The sequence below is a fragment of the Silene latifolia genome, chromosome 9 (genome assembly GCF_048544455.1).
Source record: "Silene latifolia isolate original U9 population chromosome 9, ASM4854445v1, whole genome shotgun sequence".
Taxonomy (NCBI): Eukaryota; Viridiplantae; Streptophyta; class Magnoliopsida; order Caryophyllales; family Caryophyllaceae; genus Silene; species Silene latifolia.
In genome coordinates, this window is record NC_133534.1 from 44,135,908 (window position 1) to 44,162,284 (window position 26,377).

Below are 26,377 nucleotides of genomic sequence, written 5' to 3' on the forward strand. Positions count from 1 at the left end.
TTAAGTTACAACTCACGTGTAACTGTACTGTCCCCAAAATCAAACTCCAACCTTACAATTTCTCCCCCTCATCCCTGATTAAAGACCACCACCACCAATGATCTTAGCTTTCGACCAACTTAATGACCGCAACATCGGTGACCCCTCATGCACCCTCTTCAGATCCGTACTTGCCGGAGAATCTTATGAGGGCGGTCCACCATATCACCACTAAGCCACCAGTCGACAACGACACGACTGTTTGTTCCGATGCCGGTGAGTTATCGACAAACCACCGGTCGACACGACTTCTGATGGTTTCGACGGCGTCACGGGGTTTCTCGCGCTACTAATGGTGGTTGATGAGATTGAGTGATGTTAGGCTGACGGAATCAGACACGAGGCATCTTTGGTCGAATTAGTAAATGGCAGACGGCAAGTCGCCGGCGACGACTACCTCACTTCCTCCCCTTCGTTGGTTTCATGTATATTTCAATGTATTTACACTAGTTTTTTATGTATCTAACCACTAATTAAGTGTATCTTAACATAGATACACAAAATTAATTAGTAGGTACATTCAAATTGGTTTGAGATACATCAATTTAGATACGAGGTACATTAATTTTGTGTAGCTCAAATTGATGATGGTTGGAAGGAGCAATCTAATGTGATGATGAAGAAGAAATCTTTGTCCAATGGTCAGGGGCGAAGCCAGGATTTTTAATTTGGGGTAGCGAAAATTTCGAAACTTTTTAGGACCTTATAAATATCGATACATCGGTTAACTTATTTTTTTTTGAGAAAGACGATCGATTAACTTACTTATATAATATTTTCAATGTATTTTTACTTGTTTGTTGTATTATTGGCCTTTAATTCAAAAAATTTGCATAACAAAGACCATGAAAATAAATATTGTAGTCTCTAATAGAACGCTCGGAAGATTCAATCATAATAAGATAGTTTGAAGAAAAAACATTTAAAAGGTAAATAAGAAAAAAAAAATCTGAAGACACCTTTTTATTTACGATCTTTTTATGCCCCATAGTGCTACAAAGCCTACAATACTCTTAAATAAAAAAAATGGAAAAAATGCTTCAAGCAATAGTCGAACTCGGGTTTCCTACACAAAGAACCAAAGTCTTTGCCACCGGACCCATTAAAGTTTGTATATTGCTTGTATGCACTGGTTTGTATTTATCTATAACAAATATTTGGGGTTGCAAAAGCCAAGCATTGCAGCCGATATTTTTCAGTTTGGGGTTGCATTTGCCACCCTTTGCAACTACGTAGATTCGCCCCTGCCAATGGTGCGTGCGATAGGGTCTGAGATTTTTTAGGGTTGGTTGATGATAGTGATTGTCGGTGAAACTTTTCTTACCGGAGTTCCAGCCCTTTAACCAATTGCGGTAAACAATGTATCCCTCTACAAACAATGTATGTTGGACTTGGCAGACAATTCAGTAAGAAGTTTGGATGAGTCCAGTTCAAAGGCATTTATGATGTTGCGTCAGAAAGATGGTATCCCATTTTTAGATCTCGCTGAAAGATGATATACATTGTTCTTAATTTAACGAAAAATAGTCCCCTGTTAGTTTTTAATCTTTAATGAATTTTCAAATAATGTTTCAAGCATTTTATCAAAACATCGTGCAGGAAAATGAATGAGCTGAGATTTAAAGGTGAATTTCAAAATCTTGAAGACTCGCAACAAGCTGAAAATGAAAATAAACCCAACTTATACGGAATAAATATAAACACAAATACTGACCTCATTTATCCCTTTTCCTTTCTCTCTCCTCTATAATTTTCCCACTTAATATCCTCTATTACACACTACTGCACTAGTGAGTTGAGGCTTTATTTTTAATTTTAAAGCTACTTCAATTTCTTGATTTTCGCTTTTCATTAGTTCATCTTTGATGTATGTACATCATCATTACCTTCGCTTTTTATTAGGCCTCATCTTCTTTTTCTTTATCTGCTCTTCACTATCTTTCGTTCCTCGGTTCAATCAAGATAAATCATGGCGCTCGATTTCTTGAAACGACGACGGATCTCTAATGTATGTACACTAATTTACTGATTAAAATTGGCAGAAATCTACACTAATTTAATTTTTGATGTATGTACACTAATTTTTTATGTATCTAACCACTATTTTATTTTAATGTATCTTAACATAGATACACAAAATTATTTACTAGGTATATCAAAATCGCTATGAGATACATCAATATATAAACTGCGTAAACGAATTTCGTTTAGCTTCAACAGTGTTGCAGTTATGAATCTGATGATGGTGACGGAGAAAGCGAAGGTAATGATGATGAGGAGATCTCTAGTGGTGCGATATGGTCTGACGCTGCTGATGCTCGGTTAACGACGATGATGGTGCTGGTGAGATGTTACTGCGCAGGCGAGTGTATTGACGGAGCTCCGGCGACAGACGATTACACTAGTTGGATGCGTGAAAGAAGACAAGTTTTTTTTTTTCTAAAAAGAGGATGGAAGTGCGGACCGTGTGGTAGTGGGCTTGAAGAGTTTAATTAAAGATGAAATCCCAGCCTTTAATTTGATTCTAATCCAAGGGTTGGGGGATGTTCTCACCATTCTCACCGAATGGTCGTTCTCATCGGATCTTGACTCTATATATATATATATATATATATTTCGATCCATATACCGTTGAATAGTACACTTATAATAATAGTAGATGCTGAAATTATATCGATATATTTATGGAACCAACCATACCTTTTGCGCGCAATATTTAATGGATACTAAAAGGAGGATTTTATAAGTAAATTCGTTTTGACTGTCGGCATGTAATTTATGGGTAGAAGTGAGCTCATGGATATGAAGTTCATTCAAAATTATGAAAGTTGGAAAATTAAGCTGTACTGTTTACATTATTGAGTCATCATTATGCACGTTTATATAGATATATTTGATATATTAGATAATATTCTAAATGCATATGTAAAAAAAGAAATTTCTAAGTGTATATGAAACTATAAATTTGTGTATTATATTCCATTGTGTGTATATAAATTATCAATTACGGAGTATATCTCTTGGAAAGAACTAGACATGAGAAACAAACTTTATAACTTGTCCTGAAGAGTTGTGATCCACAGCAAAACTTAGAGATTTTCCTTGAGGAGAAACTTCATCCACTCTACCACCTTGTGGTACAAACTTGGCCTCATAATCACCATGGAAGAGCGAAACGTCGATGTAACCATTGTCGTTGGTGGTGGCTTGGGCTGTGGCGCCACCCCATTCATGAATCAACTTATCTAACACATTACCTGGAGCGAGGTTCCTAAAACTAGGATCAACCAAACACATTTGGTAACATTGACCATTTTGTGACCATGGTCCCCATATCACTATTCCTTGTATTCCTGGGTGTGCATGCACTTCTCTCAGGATTTGCTCAAAGTACGCTGCCTGCTCATACCAAAAAATAATAATTGAGAAACATGTCATAGATTGTTCAATAAGACGGACCTTTTCCGTCTGAAATTAAAATAGAGAAAATGTGAGCTAGTAGTCATGAGATTTACCTGGCTAGGTCCAGCTTGAACGTCAAGCTCAGTGATCCAAATAGGCATTCTAGTAGCGGCAAGGGTGTCAAGAGCTGATCTCACATATGCAATATTTACAGTGTGAAAATGACCTTCAAGCCCTATTCCAATTACTGAATTTGCTCCAAGAGATGCTTGTAATTGACGCAGTTTCGCAATGTACTTTGACGGTGAAGATGTCGAGTCTCTTCCATCTTCAATTGTGTTATAATCATTCATAAACAACATGGCTCTCCTATCGAGTTGACGAGTTCTTTGGAAGAATTTATTAGTAATACCTCCTCCAAGCTTGCTCTCATAGAAATTGAAGTGTAAATTCTCATTGTTGACATCCCAAGCAATGACTCTCCCGCGATACCTTGACACGACCGAGTTTAGACGTTTATCAGTGGCAGGTCCAAGGCTTTGTGGAGAAAGGTTCTTGACCCACCATGGTTGGTATTGAGGGTCGTCCCAGAAAATGTTGTGTCCGCGTACAGATATCCTGTGTTGGGATGTGAAGGCAAGCATGGAGTCCGCGGCAGAGTAGTCTTCTCTGCCTTGGGTGTTTTCGGTAGTGTACCATTTCATTTCATTCTCGAATGTGGTTACTGTGAATCGTTGTGTGAACCAATTTTGGTAGGCAGTATTTCTTACTATATTTTGGTTGATTGATGCACCTAATGGAAAGCGTAGTCTATTTTGTTGAATTGTTATGTTAGCATTTGGTATAGGTCTTCCATTTTGATCTACCACTTGGAGTCTCATGTTAGATTTTCGCACCTAGTGATGACATGAACAACAAAATAATTTAGGAACGGTTACCATGAGTCGATGAATAAATGAATGAAGAACTAATTAAATTACAATACCTTCTGAATGCTTTGTTCTTGATGAGATCTCCATTCCTCGTTTGTAAATGGCTGGAGCGAAACACTGTCGACCCAAATATCAACGGATGTATCGTTGCTCTTGGTGATACAAGTTGGGAGAGACAATTGTTAGAATCTTTTTTTTTGGTCTCACGAACAATTGTTAGAATCTTAACAAGTCAAGACTGGGTAATTAAGTTAACGATGCGAGTAAATTATATGTGAAATATAGTAAAAAGGAAGTATTCTCATTAGTTACATTAATTAATGTGGCACACCAAAATAACTCGATTGATACTGAAATAACTCGTAAGCAGAATGTAAAGTTATAGATTTCTTATACCATACCTCAAAATATAATTCGGCTGGGGTCGAAGAAGCGACAGAAATACCGCCCTTAAACATAGACCAACATCCTACTTGCGCCTCTACCGCGCCAACTTTTTCAAATCCATCGCCGGTCTTAAAAAGTGCGGTAACTGTAGTGTTTTTTCCAGCAACTTGTATCCAAGCTTTAACAAGAAAATCAAATATTAGTCATAAAATATTCGACAAATGTAATTCCTTCGATTAGGAATTTGGGGATAAAAGTGACTTGTCTTGGCCTTGGAAGAGAACCTTTGTTATAGCAGTTTATATATATTACCGTTAAAGAAACAAATAATATGAGATGAGGTCGTACAATAGAATTTGCGAACATAGGATATAATCCGTCATTTATTTCCGGGTTAATTATTGAGATAGACCAAAAACTAACCGGAGAAGGTGTAGAGTTTATCCTTCTCTAACAAGACTTTATGAGAAACACTAGCATAGGGCTGTTTTCTATTATGAGCCACCATGTATTTGTTGCCCGATATCGATGATCTTTGCTCAATTTTTACTCCTCCGTGGGTTGTCCACCCTTTTACTCCGTCATTTATTTCCGGGTTAATTATTATTCCTCCGTTATATTGAGGCTTCAGAGGATCCGCCAAGCACTGAAAATAACCAACATAGACCCATTAATGTTGTTTTACATGACCTGACCATATGAGCACTTAGATCAACTGGTAAGGGGTTGTTCTAACTTAACCTGATGTCTCGTGCTCGAACTCTATTTAAAACTCATGAGGAGAGACCGGACTAAACCGGGCACACCAAAATTATGTGACCACACTTGTGAAAGTATTATTAAGTTCTTTAGAGTGCTTCTTTGGTAAATAAAAGTTGTTTTAAATACTCAGTAAAATATTGTAAAACTGCCTAACATAAGACCGTCTAAAAAAACAAGGCCTGAAGAGCTTACATCAATAACGGCTGTATAATCATATTGCACTGCAGATGAAAATACCCCTGAAATACATGAAAAGAGCGAATACAAAACAAAAGGAGTCAATATCATTATCTTGTTTAATAATTTTTCATTATAAGTTTTTCGATTTGAATGTTAATTCGGATCAAATACATACATATAGGATCGAGAGACACGATAGTGCAATAAAAACTACATAATCCGACCCCAAGAAACTTATCCAAATTTGCATTTAAGAGTTAAATTAGCTAGATAATTCGATGCTTGGAGATTTGCAATTTATATATGCATGCTTCAATATGGAAATTCCATCATAATTGATTTGACAAAGTAGACCAAAACAACATGCACTCTTTGTCGTTATAAACTTTTACTTCGTCTACAGGGTATGCCTTATAAGTTAACGAGGAATCTTAGTTCTCTAGTCCATATCATACCAATAAATTAGCCTTAATTCATTTGTATAATAAGAATCGCAATATTAAACCCGCACTTATCAAGATAAAAAACAAACTAGGTCATTTTTTCAAAATAAAATATTTTTTATGATGCATCCTCTTTAGTCTCAATTCGAATATGGTCGCAACACAAGAATAGTAGTCCTGGTTGAACTTTCCCTCGTGACTTTTAACATTAAGGGCTTGCTTGGATTGGGGGTAATAGGAGGGGAATGAATAGGGGAGTAATATGTGAGGTGTATTTCTCATGTTTGGTATGCGGGTAATTATTCACCTTCTGGAATTATTACCCTTGTGAAGGGGTAATACATTACCCACCCTCCCCCCTGGGTAATGATTAAGGGAGTAAAAGATCTACTCAGTAATCATTACTCTTATGCAAAACATATCATCAAGGAACTCATTACCCCACTAATTAATTTCCCCAGTAATTATCGCCCAATAAAACGTACCCCCTTAATAATTCTATGGATTCCAGGCAAGCCCTAAGGCATTTCAAGTTTTTTTTTATTAATAAGAAGGGATAAACCCAGAGACCTACAGCGAGTAGAGTCTCGCACAAAGTTACAAAGATACAACAAAGACGGAGAACAGCAACACGTTTAAACCCTAAACTCGAAACCTACAATTTGATTAGATATATTCACTTAACGACTTCCTTATACTACTTTGTTAATTTTAATAAAAAGTTGATATTCGATTTAATCAAGTTTTATGAACTTAGTACACGCTGCATCGTTTGACCCATATTTGACCCAAACCCGTACTAACAGAAAAGTTGGGTTTGAGCCGTATTAGTGCCATGTACGTAACTTATTATGAACAAAAAGCGGAGCACTGACCTCCAAAGATAAGTAGAAGAGATGCTAAAAGTAGCCCAAAAGTGCTCTCCTCTAGTTTGATCTTCATTATTAAACCTGCATTATATTAGATTTAACTAAATAAGCATCATAACACATCAAAAAGACTAGCGAAAGTTCAATCATACTACCCCTTTGTTGTAACTTATAACGGTTATAAGCGAGACTTACCGTGAGGTGTAATACCTTATTATTAATTAATCTTAACTTCATACTCATGTCCCTATATATATGACGGAAAATTAGCCAAAATAATCGCAAAGATATTTACCAAATTTAATTAATATTTTACATCGTTTTATATGGCAAGTAATCAGAGAAAAGCAAGTGTAGACACAGAATAGATTCAATATTCTAAGGTTTACAAAAATCAGGTCTTGTATATTTTTGGCCAAATTAATTTGCTTGAATTTAAGTAAAGAAATGAAAAATCGTAAATATTTTGTAACATATGTGGTTTTATTTTCCAAAACTGTAGATTCATAAAAGACAGAATATGGCAAAATAGTTGTGGGATATTAAGTGTGTGTTTGGTCTAACTTAAAAAAATGTTTTTGGCCTCAAAAACGCTTTTTGGCCAAACATATTATTTTCTAAAAGTTAAACAAAAAATTCTCAAAAACTAAAAATTCATATTTTCGCCCATAGAAATAGAAGCACCAATTTGTTGCTTCTGTTTTTAAAAAACATTTTTGAAAAATTAATCTTGAAAAGCAAAAACTCATTTTTGAGAATAGAGGCCAAACATACTCTAAGAGAATGGAGTTACAAAAAAAATGGTACATTATTAGGGATTTACGGATTCACGTATGACTTTATGAGGCTATCTTAATCTTAGTATCTCGTGTACGTTGGTATACGTCATTTGTGTTTTTATTTAGCAACTAGTCATAATCTAGGTATTATGGACACTCCTCCTAATCAGTTAACCCGTGTGAAGAGTTAGGAACGAAAAACACCTAAAAGGGAGGTGAATTAGGTGTACCTTTTAAAAATTTTATCCTTAACTTAGTTAACTGATTAACTTAAGTAAAGAATATTGAAGTACTAGACTTGAGAAACTTAATTGAATGTAAGTTCACAAGAAGGTACAGCAGTTTTATGTCACAGTATAGGTGACTGTGACACAGAACTTGACTAGGTACAAGCGAGAAATAGCAAAGTGAAAGAACGTAAAAGTAAATGAACAAACAAACGACATTTTTTAAAAATTGGTTCAGCCTCTACTCCGAGACCTACGTCCAATCGTTTTTTTATTGCTTGTTTAGAAATTTACTCAAACTTATTAAACCCCTTACAATGAAAATAATTCGCCAACCTACTCCGGTTGCACTCAAACTTAAAGCTACTCCACTTCAAGAGTTTATGGATTCTATCTCAAGGTGTTACAGAATCTTGATTCTCAAGAGTTCACTAAATGAACATGGAGATCACAATTAAGATCTAACACGAGAATCATGGAACAAACTCATTATGTCACAAAGACAAATGAATCGATACTTGGAGGTTTCTGACTTTTTCGAAAACAAATGAAGACTTTAAAAATCTGAAAAACGTTTTGCAAACACTTGAAGAACAAAGCTTTAGATGCACAAATGATTTGCAATGTTTTACAATAAATGCTTTGGAAAGTCTTGAGAAATAAATGAGACTAAGACACTATATTTATAATGGATTTGATCTCAAGTAAGTACAACTTAGGAAAAAAGATGGTGTATTTTTTCGTGTGTTATTTGTCCCACATTGAAAAATAATATAGGTGTCGTAAATATACTACATATAAATAGTTGAATTGTCCCACATCAGAAAACTATCATAAGGAGAGGTGATCCTAAAAATTAATTTAGGAAAGTATCATAAATAATATTTTTTTATGTAAAAATAAAGTGGAAAATCTTTTAATTATTATAATATTTATTTCCTATATTATATTCAAGTGATGTTTCTAATTTTTATATTAAAACTTTTACATTTCATTTGGCAAAAAAATATCGTTAAGAAAATTATAAAAATAACATAATTTGATTCGTGGTAAACATGCTATCATTAGTGTATAAACTTCATATAATTTGTACATATGTAAAATTGTGTACTTCTTAGTATGTTATATGTTCCACATTGAAAAATAATGTAGGATTATATAAAAATAATAGAATAGTCTCACATTGAAATATTAACATAAGATGTGATGGATTTATGATTATAAATATGAGGCATCCTTGGAATTTTGGTATCAACCCAACCTTTTTTGCGTCTCTTAAATAAGATGTTTTGACTTTTGATCATATCTAAATAAATAATTTAACATAAGATGTAAGTATTAAGACCTTATAACCATTTTTTTGTTACTAAGTTAATTACCCCGTTGCAACGCACGGGCATCCAAACTAGTTAAGTAAAGTAATAACAACATGAGTTGGGATCCTCCTAGACCTGTCAAGCGGTTTCGAGCGGGTCGGGTCAGAATACGGGTCAGCTTGAACACGGGTCTCAGGTCAAGTTAGGGTCAGAACAAGGGTCAGATAAAATTTTAGAATGTCTTTTATTTTATCATTTTTCAGCCGAAAAAAATACTTTTTGAAATTAAATAATATTTAATATTAATAATATGATTATATTAATTATTTATCGTACTTATATTAAAATATTTATAAAAATAAAATTATTTAATAATTATTTTATCATTTAGTGATATAAAAGTTATATAAAATTAATTTATTAATTAAAAATATAAAAATAATTACTTTTATATTTATTATTTCAAATATAATATTAAAATATTAATATTTTAATAATATTCTTAATTTATCATTGACCCCGCGGGTCGAACGGGTTAGGTTGGGTTTTGACTAGACCTGGCAAAACGGGTCAATGGGTCGGGTTCGGGTCGGGTCAATTTGGGTCGGATTAGTTCGGGTTTCTCATTGATTTCGGGTTAACTCGGGTCGGGACGGGTCATTTCGGGTTTCGGGTCTGTTTCGGGTTTGTTGTCGGGTCAGTTCCGGATCAAACGGGTCGGGTTGTTTCGGGTCGGGTTATTCTCGGGTCAGTGAATAATAGAGAAATTGTCATTTCAAGTCTTTTCGGTTCAATTAGAGTTATATTTTGTCGGGTCATTTTCGGGTTTGGAGGTTTTGGATCGGGTCATTTTCGGGTCAGGCCAGTTCGGGTCAAGAAAGCTCGGGTCATGTTTGGGTCGGGTCGGGTCAATTCGGGTTTTCGGGTCACATTCGGGTGATGTAGTTCGGGTCATTTCGGGTCTCGGGTCAGCTTTTTCGGGTCGGGTCAATCGGGTCGGGTTGCTTTTGCCAGGTCTAGTTTTGACCCTAAAATAACGGCTATTTCGGGTTTAGGTCATTTCGGTTCACAGGTAAAGATTTACGGGGTTTTTACCTAAAAACCCGGACCGGGTTAGATTTATGGGGCAGGTCATGTTTTAACCGGTCTAGATTCTCCCCCTTTTTTGTAAAAAAAAAAAGTAAAATGGAGAGTCCTTTTTGGTTTGACACGAGAATTTAATACACGACAATGCTTTTCTCATTCCATTTTGCTTTCTCCATTATTTTTTCATGATGAAATTTGAACTGTCAGATCGCTGCACCGGCTTCAAATCAATTAACTTAAATGTTTGGGAACCTTGAATTGGAATTGAATTCCGAAATTGAGACATTTCAAGAGTTTGGGAACTCCTAAAATTTGGAATTGGAATTGACTCAATTCCTTATCAATTCCAAGCTAGTTAAAATTTGAGGTTCTCAAATACCTACCATATACTAGTCATTTCAATTCCATGACTTCTTACATTTTATTTTGTGACGCAAATTTTCATCACAATATTTTTATTTATGATATTTTTCCGATGACAAATATTTTTCGAGACAGTATTTTATTTTTTCAAATATAAAACATCCAATGGCCTCAAGTCCTCAACCCATATCCGTCTCGCCCAAATTCAATTCCAATTCCACGGGTTTCCCAAACACAATTTTGGAATTGGATTTGGAATTGAATTCAAACATTTCATGAAAATGAAATCAACTCCGTGTTTTTAAACACTACCTAAGATAATTTTCAGGTGTTCTCCTTCCCGAGTGAATCAAACAGTACCAGTGGAACGAATTTAACTCGACATTGACACAGCCGAACTGGCGAAGACTGAAGACCTCTTGTGTCACTTACTCTGTGCTCCCAAATTGAATGCTGCTCAACAATTCACTCTTATTCTCATTTTAGTTTATTAGTATCTCGAATGATCATGAGTCTTGACAGCAAATTTCGGATATGGGTGCTTATGAGACGACGGGTATCCTTGTGAATGTAAATCACTCTATTGAGTTTATGGATTCAAGTACCTAAGAGGGAGAGGGGGTGAATTAGGTACTATTTAAAAATTTTAACTTCAACTTTATCAATTTAAAGTGAGTTGTATGAACGAAAGAGATGAGAGTATACTTCGAATAATATTGCAAGATTAAACGAGTATTAAAATGAGTGTTTGATGAAGTATGAAAGTAACAACTGTTCTGATTGTAGCTATTTGTCTCAGTTTATGGAGTACAGACTGCAGACCAAATGTGACAGTATGAGGAACTGTTACTTCGAAAGTTAAGCAAAGTAAAGTAAACAAGATAAAGAGCAGCGAAATAAAACAAAGAATATCAAACACGAGATTTTTGAATTGGTTCGGCAAGAACTCAAGTGCCTACGTCCAATCTACTTTTTATTGATTTATTTTAGTGATCTACTCCGACTACTAAAAACCCGTACAATAAAAAGACAACAACCTACTCCGGTTGTGACACAAGTTCAAGAACTACTCCGTTCTAGAACAAGCCAACTCGCAACCTACTCCGGTTGCCAAAGAGTTGAAGACTACTCCGTCCTAAACTCTACACACACACAAGCTTCCACTAACTTATTCTTAAAAAGAATTGAGGTGGACAATTTTACAAGATCAACAATTCATAAGTAAGAGAGTCTAGTATATTAAAGTAACAGTAGCCATGATTGTAACACTTGAAGACTTTTAAAAGCTTTGCAAAGTAAAGACTCGGTTTTAAGCTTTGAAAAACAATTTGCAAACTTAGATTAAATCTCAGAAAAAGTCTTGAAGAAATGAGAGGAAGAGGCGCGCCTTTTATAGACAGGATGAGCATGGGAGTTGTTAGGGTTTTGAGGGTCAAAGACCATCACATGTGATGAGTCTCAATAACTTCCCAAACTTGCACCAAAGAAGGTTCTTATTCAAAAGGCAAAAGAGAGAAAGAGTGTGTGAGATTATCCAAAAGAGATCATGCAATTTCAGAAAACAAATAAGGGAAAACAAGTCACATGATGACAAGCTTTCACAAAAATGGCAAAAAGCATTTCTTGTTTTATGAAAGACCAAAGGGTCAAATTTGCACAATGGAGAAATAATTTGAAATGATAATTATTCAAACCACTTTTTCTAGAAGGCCAAATCCTTTAAAAAATCTGAAAGTTATCTTTCAAAATATAGGACATGTAAATGGCTTTTGAAAGATAAGAAAGTGTTCAAGTGTTACGAATTGAGGCAACAGTCCAGGCTGCTGTTACTTGTGAAAGTAACAGTGGTCTTGACTGTTTCTATTACTCTAAAATACTTTACTTTCTAACTTGTACATTAGATGACGCCTAGGACTCAATACAATAGGATGATCAACAACTCAACACTTCTTAATCCAAGCTTGATTTAACCATAAATCCTGAAAAGGTAAATTAAGAAAGCACACATCAAATGGGCATGTTATCATCAATCAAAGGAACCCAACAAATTCCCCCTTTGATGATGACAAGCCCTAAAACGAATGTAAGCAATGTAAACACCTTAATTCAAGATTTTTAAACAAGCAAGATCATATGAGAGAAGGGACTATATTACCTTATAGAGCAAGAACTTAGATCATACTTACCATGACAAGTTTACATTTCCCCAAAACAAGAGTAAAAGTTGTGAAGGTTAGGCCTAGTTATGAGTTAACCAATGTGCAAAGAGATTAAGAGCATGAGTTTACCTTTTCCCCCTCTTGACATCATCAAAAAGGGCATGGATGTCAAAAGCATTCAAGATTAAACACACATAAGAAAACACAAAAAGACACATATAAACGTGACAAGTTAACAAGGTCAACACAAACATACGGTTTAACATAGTATAACCATAGTTCACCATGGCTAAAAGTAGTTTAACATACACCACCAAGCAAAATATTAAGAGTGAAAAAAGTTTGAAAAAGGGGCGCAACAAGGTGGGACAAAAGCAAGGTAAGTTTAAAACGGGATGGGGAGTTTGTTTAAGAGGAGGAGGCTTGGTCACCATCCGACTCTTCACCCAAGGGATCCTCGTCCAACGGGTCAGCTACACCATCGTCACCGTGCTCCTTGGTTGAGACAAGAGTGGAAATGATATCCACTTCTCCACGAATTAAGTCCACGGTGGAGGCAAGAGCCGAGATAGCCGCATCTTTTTGAAGCGCATCTTGCTTCACCCAAGCACTCAAATCCGCAATAGCTTGAAACACTTCACTCAAACTACCCGTACCAACATGACTAGAGGACCCACCCTCCGGATCCGTTTTGATTTTCACCGAAATAAGTTCATCATTTTCAACCTTAATCAACATTTTTCCCATTTGCCCATCACTCATCGTGTCACACATATCCAAAGATCCCACACTCGAGCTAATAAGGACTCCTTGTGCCTTAAGCACCACCGACAACCACGTACCATAGGGAAGATGAAGGACACTTTTTAAGGGTTTTCGGAGTTTAGCCGAGATGAGGGCAAAGCGTTTGAACATTAGCCCAATTAGGTTGACCTTTTTGTGAGTGGCTATGTGATAAATGAGGTATTGTTGAGCTATGGATAATTTGCCCCGATCACCCGAAGGGTAAATGGAGCGACACATAATGTTGAAAATAAGGCGAAGAGAAGGGGGTATAGTGGTGTTACTTACGGGTCCACAAGTTACAGCTTTGGGAAACACGACTTTTGCGACTGATAAAGGAGATGCATATGGTAGGGGAACCCAAGACTCGGCTGGGAGATTGTCATAACCTCCGGGTGGAATTTTTAGAGCATTGGCAAAATCAGATTGAAGGAGTTTAAGGGGTTTACCATTTACCTTAGTCGTGAGGAAATCACCGGACTTGTCCACATGCACAGTCGCGAAAAACTGAACCACTTCACTTACAAACACAAGTTCACGAATTTGCAGAAGGTTTTCCCAACATTGAGCAGCAATCATATCTCGGACGGGATGAAAAGCAGGAGATCCGTACCAAGACTGATGATAAACTCGAGGGGAATGAATAGCTTTGGGGTTCATCAATTTTTCACAATTTTTGTAGATGGAGGTAGGGAGATCCAGGTTTTCGAGTTGTTGCCAAACACTAGCCATATCCCATTTGAAAATCAGGGACACAGAATCAGAAGGAGAGAGATATACCAATTTTTTCTTTGAAGGTTTTGATTTTTTAGAAGGAGGTTCAAGAGACGGTTCAACAGGATGATTGAATGTGGGGGTTTCAATGTCACTTTGTTCGACACTTTCGGAAATAGGGGGTAATTGCGATGAAGAAGCTTTATCCTTTCTTTTATTTATTTTCTTTGACGGAGTCGGAGTGGGATCAGCAGACATAGTCGGATTCTCAGTTGTACTAACCGGAGTTTCTTCACTTTCATCAACATCCACAGTTTCGACGGAGGAGCTGGGGACCGCTGTATTCTTTTTGCGACCCCCTCGGGTTCGATGCCCAACCATGGTGGAGATTGGAACGTCGTCAGATGGAACCGTGGTTGGTGGAATAGTGGCAAGAGGTGTTGGGTGAGGGTTTGGTGGTTCTGGGTTAGGTGTAGGTGATGGAGTTGTGGATGGGTTTTGTTGTCGAAGAAAGGCATAGGAATCTTTTTGAGATGGCATAGTTTGAGAGCTAGGTGGTGGGTCAGATGTGACGGATGGGGTAATCATTTTCACGGTTTTGATGGGTATTGTGGTATTGAAGGACGTTTTGACCATGGTGGGTAAAAGGAGAGTTAAATGGGTAGGTGAGATGGAAGGAGTGGAAGGTGAAGGCTTTGTGGGTTGAGGGAGTTTGGACGGTGGGTTAGGGATAGAAAATGGCCCAAACATTAAATGAGGGAAGTAAGGGTAGTTGGCCCAATTTAATTAAATTAATCACTCGAAATAAAAAGCAAGATAGCATAATATAAACGTAAATTTAGATATGAGGTTGAGTGATTATCGACTCACGAATACGATGTCAATTTTTGGTCTAAAAATGATATGAATGCACTTAGAACACTTAATAACATATGTCCATTTTAGTTTAATCAATTAAGGAAATTAGCAAAACTCACACTAAAAATCACAAGCAATTAATTAACCCAATTTCTAGTCTAAATTTCTCAAATGTTCTCTTGCAAGTGGCTTAGTAAAAATGTCGGCAATTTGATTATCGGTTTTGAAAAAGATAAGTCTAACATGTCCTTTCTCCACATGATCACGAATAAAATGATGACGAATATCAATATGTTTGGTTTTAGAGTGTTGAATGGGATTTTTGGAAATATTTATTGCACTCGTAGTATCCCACATTATGGGAACGAAGTCTAAAATAATACCAAAATCCAAGAGTTGTTGTCTTACCCAAAGTAATTGAGAACAACAATGTGCGGCACTGACGTACTCATTTTCAGCCGTTGAAAGAGCAACCGTATTTTGTTTCTTTGAGCCCCAAGAAATCAAGCAAGGACCCAAGAATGTTGCAATTCCGGAGGTGCTCTTTCTATCGACCGTGCACCCCGCATAGTCCGCATCCGAAAAGCCTATGAAATCAAAAGGACAATGTAAGGGATACCATAAGTAGAGATTTTGTGTTCCAATCAAATACCGAAGAATTCGTTTAACGGCTTTAAAATGGGATTCTTTCGGATTTGCTTGGAACCTAGCACATAAACAAACGCTAAAGAGAATGTCGGGACGACTTGCGGTCAAGTAGAGAAGTGAGCCTATCATACCTCTATACACCTTTTCACTAACATTCTTACCGAGTTCATCTTTATCCAATTTGGACCCGACTACCATAGGTGTATCGTGTGACCTACCATTTGTCATCCCAAATTTTTTAAGCATTTCCTTAATGTACTTTTATTGATGAATCATGATTCCATCCTTTGATTGTTTAATTTGGAGCCCAAGGAAAAATCCTAGCTCACCCATCATGCTCATTTCAAACTCCGATTTCATTAGTTCCGAAAAATATAAGTAAAGGAGTTCATTTGTTGTACCAAATATAATGTCATCAACATATACTTGTACAACCAACAGTTCGTCTGACTGTGACTTTAAGAACAATGTTTTGTCAACGGAGCCTCTTTTAAAACCATTTTCTATAAGAAATTTAGACAATCTATCATACCAACACCTAGGTGCTTGTTTTAAACCATAAAGAGCTTTGTCTAATTTGAAACATGGTTAGGCAAATCATTGTTCTCAAAACCCGGTGGTTACTCTACAAAGATATCTTCTTCCAAATATCCATTTAAGAAAGCGGTTTTAACATCCATTTGGAAGAGTTTAATGCCTTTGTGAGCCGCAAAAGCTATAAGTAATCGTATGGCCTCAAGTCTAGCTACCGGTGCATAGGTTTCATCGTAGTCAATAACCTCTTGTTGGTTATAACCTTGCACCACTAGCCTAGCCTTGTTCCTTACAATTTCTCCCGAGTCATCAATCTTATTGCGAAATACCCACCTAGTACCAATGACGGTACGATTAGGCGGTCTAGGGACTAAGTGTCATACCTCGTTTCTCTTAAATTGATTGAGTTCTTCTTGCAGGGCAAGCAACGATCTGCATCGATCGATCGGAGCGATGTTACATTTGAGGGTTCAATTTGAGAAAGAAAGGCATTGTGGGCACAATATTCGTTGAGATGAGCGAGATTGTTGAGGGATGATCTTGTTCGAATTCCCGAGTTGAGATCGCTTGTGAGATTAGAGAGTGGATGAGAGCTTTGATGTTTCCACTTCTTTGGAACAACGGTTTCTTGTTCCCCCTCAACAAAGACATCGATCCTGATGGATTGTTTCTTTTTGCTTGGAGTGATCTTCATAATCATTGTTTTGCGTTGATTCAGTTCTGGAGGTGGAGGCAACAGTCGTTGGGTACTTGGGTCTGTTGCATCCAGAGAAGAAACAGTAGCAGGTGTGCTACGTGTTCCCCCTGAGCTGCTGATTTCCTTTGAAGGTGACAGTCCCTGTGTCTGTTCGAGTCAGCGTTGGGAGCTTCTTCATCCTCGAACACGAAGTCCTTTCGAACAAGACCAATCTCAAACCCATCGTCATCATCATCATCATCTTCCACGTTTTGTACCTGTCCAAGCACACTAGATTCATCAAAAATGACATGGATGCTTTCTTCAATCAACATGGTTCGTTTATTGTAAACTTTATAGGCCTTGCTATGATCGGAGTAGCCAATAAATACTCCTTCATCACTACGTGGATCGAACTTACCCAAGTTGTTTTTGCCATTGTTATGAACAAACATTTGCTTCCAAAACATCTAAAATATGAAATATTGGGTTTTCTTCCACGTAGCAATTCATAGGGAGTTTTATTCAATATACTCCTTATCATGACACGATTATGAATGTAGCAAGCGGTATTTACCGCTTCGGCCCAAAAGTTCTTAGGCAACTTACTACATAATAACATTGTTCTAGCCATACCTTCAAGGGTCCTATTCATCCTTTCAACCACACCATTTTGTTGTGGGGTTCTAGGAGCCGAGAAGTTATGGTCTACACCATTGTCATCACAATAAGCACCAAATGATGAGTTTTCGAATTCGGTTCCGTGATCGGTTCTTATTGAAACAAGTTTTAAATCAAGTTTATTTTGAATCTTTCTTAACCAAATTAGAAACTCATCAAATGCCTCATCCTTAGAGCTTAAGAAGAGTGCCCAAACAAACCTAGAGTAATCATCAACAATGACACACACATAACTACTATCACCTCTACTTCTAGTTCTCATTGGTCCACACAAGTCGATATGTAGAAGTTGTAAAGGTTGAGATGTACTCACAATTCTTTTGGATTTAAAGGAACTTCTAACATGTTTGCCTCTAGCACATTCATCACATACTTTGTAAAATCAAACTTCATGTTGGGAATACCTTCAACCAAGTCGAGTCTTTTAAGGGTATTAAGAGTTTTAGTACTAACATGACCAAACCTTTTATGCCATAACCAAGGATCATTGTTCATTACACTCATGCAAGACATGGTATGACCGGATAGAGTGTTCAAATTAGTTAAGTACACGTCTTTGACACGTCTTCCTTCGAGTATTAGTTCATTAGTAGTGGCATCAATTATTCGACACACATTAGCACTAAATTCTACAATATTACCCTTATCACAAAGTTGAGAAATACTAAGGAGATTATGCTTCAAACCTTTGACAAGCCGCATGTTGTCGACAGAAAGTAATGGTGACTTACCAACCTTTCCAATGCCAATTACTTCACCTTTCTTGTTGTCACCAAACCTTACCGTGCCACCATTGTATGCTTTAAGTGAGAGGAATTGGCTTCTATCACCCGTCATGTGACGAGAGCATCCGTTATCCAAGTACCAATTGCGGCCGCCTCTCACCAAGCCCTACACAAGATTAGATTTTAAGTTTAGGAACCCAAACAAACTTGGGTCCCCTTTTGTGATCAACATATCTTACGGTGTCTTTCCTAATCCATATTTGCTTTATTACTTTGATGTTCTTGTTAATGTCCTCAAATCTTTTTCTACAACCATTGAAAACATGACCATTCTTTCCACAATAAATGCAAATAATGTACTCGGGAAGACCCACGTATTTCCTTCTTCTAAAATCAGTTTTAGGCCTCTGGATGCAACAGTCAGTCTGACCGTTCCATTTGAAGCCCAAACCAGCAACTTTGTTACATCTCTCGGTTTGACTTGTGAGAAAGTTTAATACGGTTTGACTTCCTTCCTATTTTTCAGTGATGTTTTTGGCTTTTACAAGTTCATTGGTCAAGTCATTGACTCTTGAGAGGAGATGCAAATTCTTTTCTTTTTCCCTCTTGAGTTCATCATTGTTTACACTTTCTAAAGACAACCTTTTCTCAACTATGAAGTCATGGGTGTGGTTGTTGAGTTTAGACACGAGATACATGATTCTTTCTTTGGACTCTTCATATTTAGACGTCATCTCATCAAGACGTTTGTTTAGATCAACGAATTCATCGGATCTATGATGAGGAGTAGATCTAGAAGTGCTACATTCGGGAATACCTTTTTGAAGAAAAGTAAGCCTCTCATGAAGAACTTCTATATCTTTCTTAAGACTAACTACCTCACCTTTTAGACACTTGTTTTCATTGACTAAACATTCAATTTTCTCATTGGATTTGTCTAAATGTTTGTCAGAAGCAACAGTCCCAGACACTGTTTCTCTTAGGTCTACAATTTCAACCACGAGGTCATAGACTTCATTTTCGAGAGCATCTTTGTCCTTCAAAAGATCATCACGTTCCTTGGTTAGTGAGGAAACTTGCATTACCAAGGTAGTGTTGACATTTTCAAGGTCAGAGACGTCCGTGGGGGTCATTCTAAGACGCTCTAGTTCTTTAGTCAAATGTTTGTTTAACTTGTTGACTCTTTTAACTTCATCATAAGCCTCAGATGTGACAGTGACGCTGTCTGTTGCCTTTAGTTCATTTTTAAGATTAAAGTTCTCTTGAGCAATTTCCTCAATCTCATTTTGCATTACCTCAAGCTTATCATTTTGAAACCGACACTTATCAAAAATTTGGTCAAGAAGCTTACATACTTTCTCTTTGGAGTAAGTTCTAGCCTTGGCCTTTAGATGATTTACCTCGTTGTCGGAATCGGATTCGGAATCATCGGGATTAGCCATGAGGCATCTTAAGTGTTCGTTTTTTGAGGTTTTTGAGACTTTTTCTTTACGATGATTTGCAAGACACATTTTAGCCTCTAGTTCCTCCTCGATGAGTTCCTCATCTTCCTCGGAGTCTGACATTCCCCAAATGGCACTCATGACTCTATGTTTATAGTCCTTTTTAACCTTTTCTCTTCTTTCCTTTGATTTGATATCATCCCACTTGGGACATTCTTTAATTTGGTGAGTTTTATCACCACATTTAAAGCATCCCACGGTGGAGCTAGGTCGTTTCTTAGGAAAGCGTTTTTTCGAGTAATTGTTAGTGAACCTTTTGTTTCCTTGACCATTGACTAACCCGGCTAGATTCCTTGTGAACATAGCAAACTCGTCTTCCTCCTCATCTTCTCCATCACTTGGAGAGGATGTGAGGGCGAGACTCTTTCCCTTTGAGGACTCACTAGAATGCTTGTCGAGATTAAACTCGTGAGCCATTAGTGATCCCATTAGTTCATGAAGAGGTAGGGTTGACAAGTCTTTAGCTTCCTCTATGGTGGTGACTTTGGGTTGCCACTTAGAGGTTAGACTACGAAGGATTTTTCGAATGATGTCCTCGGACCCGAAATTCCTTCCTAGACTTTTAAGCTCATTAATAATACAAGAAAAACGTGAAGAGAAACTATTTATGGACTCGTCCTTTGACATTCTAAACATCTCATATTGTTGCATGAGAAGGTCAACACGGTGTTTTCTTACTTGGGACGTCCCTTCATAGGCAAGTACAAGGGAGTTCCAAATAGATTTTGTCGTAGGACATCCAGAGATTTGACTAACTTCCCCCTCACCAACACAACGTTGAAGAATCGACATTGCTTTGGAGTTCTTTTCGGCAAGTTTGTAATCGTTTTCATTGTAATTTCTTTCCTCTTTCGTTTTGGTGAAACCGTTTAAGATATCGGTTTCCTCAATAACAAGAGGTCCATTTTGGATGATGTTCCAACATTGATAGTCTATGCTTTTGATGTAATGTTCCATTTTGAGTTTCCACCATCCAAAATTCGAACCGGTAAAGACCGGGATCTTGGAGTGTTTCTCGGAATCCATTACCCACGAATCAAACTCTAAGGCGATTAGCCTCGGTCAAGAGCACGAGGCTCTGATACCAATTGTTGAGTTTATGGATTCAAGTACCTAAGTGGGGGAGGGGATGAATTAGGTACTATTTAAAAATTTTAACTTCAACTTTATCAATTTAAAGTGAGTTGTATGAACGAAAGAGATGAGAGTATACTTCGAATAATATTGCAAGATTAAACGAGTATTAAAATGAGTGTTTGCTGAAGTATGAAAGTAACAACGATTCGATTCGTAGCTATTTGTCTCGATTTTTATGGAGTACGGACTACGGACCAAATGTGATGATGAGGAATCTTTTTGAAAGTTAAGCAAAGCAAAGTAAACAAGATAAAGAACAGCGAAATAAAACAAAGAAGATCAAACACGAGATTTTTGAATTGGTTCGGCAAGAACTCAAGTGCCTACGTCCAATCTACTTTTTATTGATTTATTTTAGTGATCTACTCCGACTACTAAAAACCCGTACAATAAAAAGACAACAACCTACTCCGGTTGTGACACAAGTTCAAGAACTACTCCGTTCTAGAACAAGCCAACTCGCAACCTACTCCGGATGCCAAAGAGTTGAAGACTTCTCCGTCCTAAACTCTACACACACACTAAGAATGTTATAAGGATCAAGCTTCCACTAACTTATTCTTAAAAAGAATTGAGGTGGACAACTTTACAAGATCAACAATTCATAAGTGAGAGAGTCTAGTATATTAAAAATGTGAGAGCCATGATTGTAACACTTGAAGACTTTTAAAAGCTTTGCAAAGTAAAGACTCGGTTTTAAGCTTTGAAAAACAATTTGCAAACTTAGATTAAATCTCAGAAAATGTCTTGAAGAAATGAGAGGAAGAGGCACGCCTTTTATAGAGAGGATGAGCAAGGGAGTTGTTAGGGTTTTGAGGGTCAAAGACCATCACCTGTGATGAGTCTCAACAACTTCCCAAACTTGCACCAAAGAAGGTTCTTATTCAAAAGGCAAAAGAGAGAAAGAGTGTGTGAGATTATCCAAAAGAGATCATGCAATTTCAGAAAACAAATAAGGGAAAACAAGTCACATGATGACAAGCTTTCACAAAAATGGCAAAAAGCATTTCTTGTTTTATGAAAGACCAAATGGTCAAATTTGCACAATGGGGAAATAATTTGAAATGATAATTATTCAAGCCACTTTTTCTAGAAGGCCAAATCCTTTAAAAAATCTGAAAGTTATCTTTCAAAATATAGGACATGTAAATGGCTTTTGAAAGATAAGAAAGTGTTTAAGTGTTACGAATTGAGGCAACAGTCCAGGCTGCTGTTACTTGTGAAAGTAACAGTGGTCTTGACTGTTTCTATTACTCTAAAATACTTTACTTTCTAACTTGTACATTAGATGACGCCTAGGACTCAATACAATAGGATGATCAACAACTCAACACTTCTTAATCCAAGCTTGATTTAACCATAAATCCTGAAAAGTAAACTAAGAAAGCACACATCAAATGGACATGTTATCATCAATCAAAGGAACCCAACACACTCATTCCAACTAAAAAATATACTTGCATTTCAAGGTAAAGTGTCGAAGTACCATAGACTTCAACTTGTCACTTCTTCAATGTCTGTCTGTTTAGCATCCTGTGTTTTTTCAGACATATGGAACTCTTTCGAATTCAATTATGTCAGCTATAGAACTCAGAAACAGCCAAAGACTGTTGCTATACTTCCAGATATCGTTATAATGTACAGTTGATGTTTGAGAAGCATGCAAACATTACAACTTTACAAGCTTTACATAATCTTCTTTCTTTTTCCATAATTTTCCGGATTGAGAAGGTCTGATGGGCAACAGATACGACAGACAAAAGACGAAGGAAGCGAGAGACAATCTGTGGATTAAATTTACACCAGAGCTGTAGTTGGTGCAATAGCAGTATCAAAAACTTGGAGTGCTGCTTTTATAGCTTCAGTATCAATGTCTTCCAATTTTCCAGTCCTAGAAGGTATGATTGTGCATTTCTTTTCTTCTGCATCCGGAACGAATTTTTTCGCCTTCTCTTGTGAACAAAACAAGGCAATACTGGGAAATTCACATTGCCAAAGATAGTGATATGTTAGGATATGCTAATACAATCTACTCCTATATCATGTGAACGATCTGTTATATATGAAAGAAGCTTTATTAGCTTCATCAACATAACAACGTTAATAGGATAAATCTAACCAGGGTTTTTCTCGAGCATGTGCAAGCTGAATGGCTGCTGTGTTGGTTGCTATCACCCCAGCTGAATCATTAATCAGTGCTGCCAACTGAGACCAATTATGCTTCCATTAATCAGCAGCAGTCAATATTTTGAAACTGAATTTCAACAAGGGAAGATGTTGTGAAACATTGTTGCTGCCTATGACTGAACTCTTACCAATCCGACTCTTCTATTAGAGTAGCCCTAACAAGTCTAAAATACTGTGTAAACTGGATTACAGACTCAAGGAAGAAACATACTTGAGCAGGTGTGGTTATGAATACTATGCTTGTGTCGTCTCCAACAATTTCCTCGACATCTTCCCTTACTTTCTCATGTGGGATCACAAAGACTGGAGTAACTCCTCTGTTTCACAAGAATGTTTACACAATCAGAAACTAGCCAAATCCAGTACAAATCTTTCAGTTTTGACATCACTTCCATTACCTGATTGCTTGAGATATTTTTGCCCAAATCTCAAGTGGCAACAAGCTATCAGTATCTCCTCTTGACTGCATCGAAGCCTTTGAGTCGCATTTTATGCCATGAATCACTACATATTTTCCCTTCTCTACTCCGGCATTCTGATACTTAGCCTCCACAACCTCCTTGACTTTCCTAGAAAGTGATACCTTCAATGGGAGAACTGGTTGCCTTGGTACATCACGAACCGGTCTGCCCAACCAGTCAGTCATTTGGTGGTACCTAATAATTTTTTTTTCAAAAAGAACGATCCTTAGTTTATTCAACTTTATGATTATCATTTATTGGTGTAAAAAAGAATCTTACATGTTGTATCCACCTTCAGAAAGATTCATACTTTCTGGCGTGAACTTTTCGGACAAAAACAAGCCTGCACCTGCTGAATTAACATTAGGGTAAACGTAGCTTACTCTATCTCTAGCTGTTGTCATGAACAAGAAAGCAGCATGCCCTATTCCTGCTAGTTTTGTCGACAATGCCATGTCATAATACCTGCTCTGCAAATACGACATATTACAGAAATAAGCGATGCTAGTTTCTGACAAGTCTCCTGTGGGTTGTTTCCTGTAATTCTAGTATTTCAGATAGTTGATCTACAAAACTCCTTACTACTTCCATAGTTTTCGTGAGACTTGACAAAACCGACTCACCTTATATTATGACCTCAATAAACAGAACCAAACCCGAATTGGACCTAAACATTACAGCAAACCGAAATGAACCTATCTGGACATGACTCGAGAATGCCTTATCCGAAATGACCAGCATGAAACTACATTCAAGTATGTATCCACTCGGAAAATGACAAACTGGCCCAATTAACCTACCTGCAAGTAGGCTGCAACCCTGTATCAATAAATTACCCGACCCATCCCAACCCAAATTATCCGTTTGAAAGTGTCGGTTTCATGGTTTGTCAGGTCTAGTTTTATGTTATATCTTACTTGGTCACTTTCCAAAGTGTTAGATCATCGGTATGATGAGACTAGACCGAGCTTTTGTGTAAAACCATCCTATGGTAAGTTCCAGTAAGACAGGGTGATGATTTGAAAAACACTCTCACCTTAAGAAGACCAACCATATCAGTGTACTCAGCAGGATCAGGGAAATCATCATCAGGATCATAGGCATTAGCCCACCTCACATTTTTATTCATTTCATAAGTCTGTTTCCCTCTATCTGATGCAAGTACATCTATCTGAACTCCAGGGTACCTGTCTTTGATCAACTGAATAACAGGAAAGAACAGCAAGTTCTCATATACGCCACCCGAAACAACACAGCAGCATCTTCTGACATCCCCTCTTATTTTCAACCCCAATGAAGCTACTTCCACTGAAAATCCTGCAGGAAACTTGAGAAACCCGTAAGGGCTGTTTGGATCATCTGGTAACCGTGGGTCCTCCTCCTGCTTCCCGTCAACAAACATTGACCCGAACTCCATGTCAGGATCCTCTCCATCATCAAACGGGTCAAGCCACGTGTTTTTTTTGGCTTGTGGTGCAAGTGTCACTCTTTTTAAGGCGGATGAGTGATCTAACGGGTTCGAAAAGGAGAGTGTGATGAGGGACTTAGGAGTAGTGAGGTAAGGAGAATTGGAGGGAAATGGAGTTAGATACTTGGGCAATGGAATGCTAGCCATTGTTGTGGAGTTGTTTGTTGTTCACATTCTTTTGATGAGTGTGTTTGTTGTTTGTGGAAGGTCATTGGATAAGTGAACTTAGGATTACAAATCTATGTTTGATTTCCTGCCTTACATTTGTTTTCTATGTTTTTTGTCACAAATTCTCATTCAAGACGGGTCAACTATCATACATAAGACAAAAATAGAATGAATACATTGATATTAGCAAAAGGTGTGTCCAACTATGCAAGTGGGGCATTATTTGACCGTTTTATTCTTAAGACGGATATATCCGCCTTAAAAAAAGACCTACACGGTTTTTGTAACTATCTGATTTTCCTGCCCTGTCATCTTTTTTGCTGCGTCTTGGACATTTCTGAGGATTGTTTATCTGGTTTTTGGCATATTTATCAGAAAACTTGCAAAAAAATTGTCACTCAAACTGGAGATTTTAGTAGGATAATTTTGAACTGCTAGTGGTGCGGTATGAATTTGATATTCAAAATGCTTTTAGTATCTCGAACGAAAAAAAAAACATACTAACCTTGATCCCGAACCCAATCTATACGTAAATTAGACGGTTGAACACCCGACTGCAACCTCAGCCAAAGCAGAACATTCTCATTCTCATGCAAAAGTGCAAAACACTATCCAACCCGCATAGCCAAATCCTAAGTTGCCGAATCTATGTTAATACAATTCCGGAGTACCAATGACTCTTAGCCTCGTAATGAAGACTCATATTTTCTGATATATCGCCTATCCCAATCCCCTTCTTATTAAACAGACTGTCTACATACCTCCAAAGACACCAAAAAAACAAATCCTTCCCGAGTTGGAAGTCCGGAGGTGTAACCAGTAGCAGCCAGTAGGTGGTTCGAAAATCTTGGCGTCTAGAACTTAGCATCAGTACGGTTATAAAAATTTGGG

General features: G+C 37.2%; 2 protein-coding genes across 2 annotated transcripts; both read right to left on the bottom strand.

Annotated features, from left to right (window-relative positions):
- Positions 1–3,017: 3,017 nt before the first annotated feature.
- On the bottom strand, positions 3,018–7,148 carry LOC141602642 (endo-1,4-beta-xylanase 5-like). The gene is made up of 7 exons (XM_074422815.1): positions 7,021–7,148; positions 5,715–5,761; positions 5,184–5,406; positions 4,775–4,938; positions 4,427–4,525; positions 3,555–4,337; positions 3,018–3,438 (listed from the first exon to the last, which is right to left on the bottom strand). Exons 1-7 carry the CDS (start codon positions 7,085–7,087, stop codon positions 3,070–3,072), a joined length of 1,752 nt encoding a protein of 583 aa, XP_074278916.1. The 5' UTR covers positions 7,088–7,148; the 3' UTR covers positions 3,018–3,069.
- Positions 7,149–22,788: 15,640 nt separating this feature from the next.
- Positions 22,789–25,564, bottom strand: LOC141599672 (photosynthetic NDH subunit of subcomplex B 1, chloroplastic). Its single transcript, XM_074419766.1, has 6 exons — positions 24,887–25,564; positions 24,130–24,320; positions 23,788–24,045; positions 23,601–23,706; positions 23,322–23,407; positions 22,789–23,177 (listed from the first exon to the last, which is right to left on the bottom strand). Exons 1-6 carry the CDS (start codon positions 25,463–25,465, stop codon positions 23,000–23,002), a joined length of 1,398 nt encoding a protein of 465 aa, XP_074275867.1. The 5' UTR covers positions 25,466–25,564; the 3' UTR covers positions 22,789–22,999.
- Between the last annotated feature and the right edge of the window lie 813 nt (positions 25,565–26,377).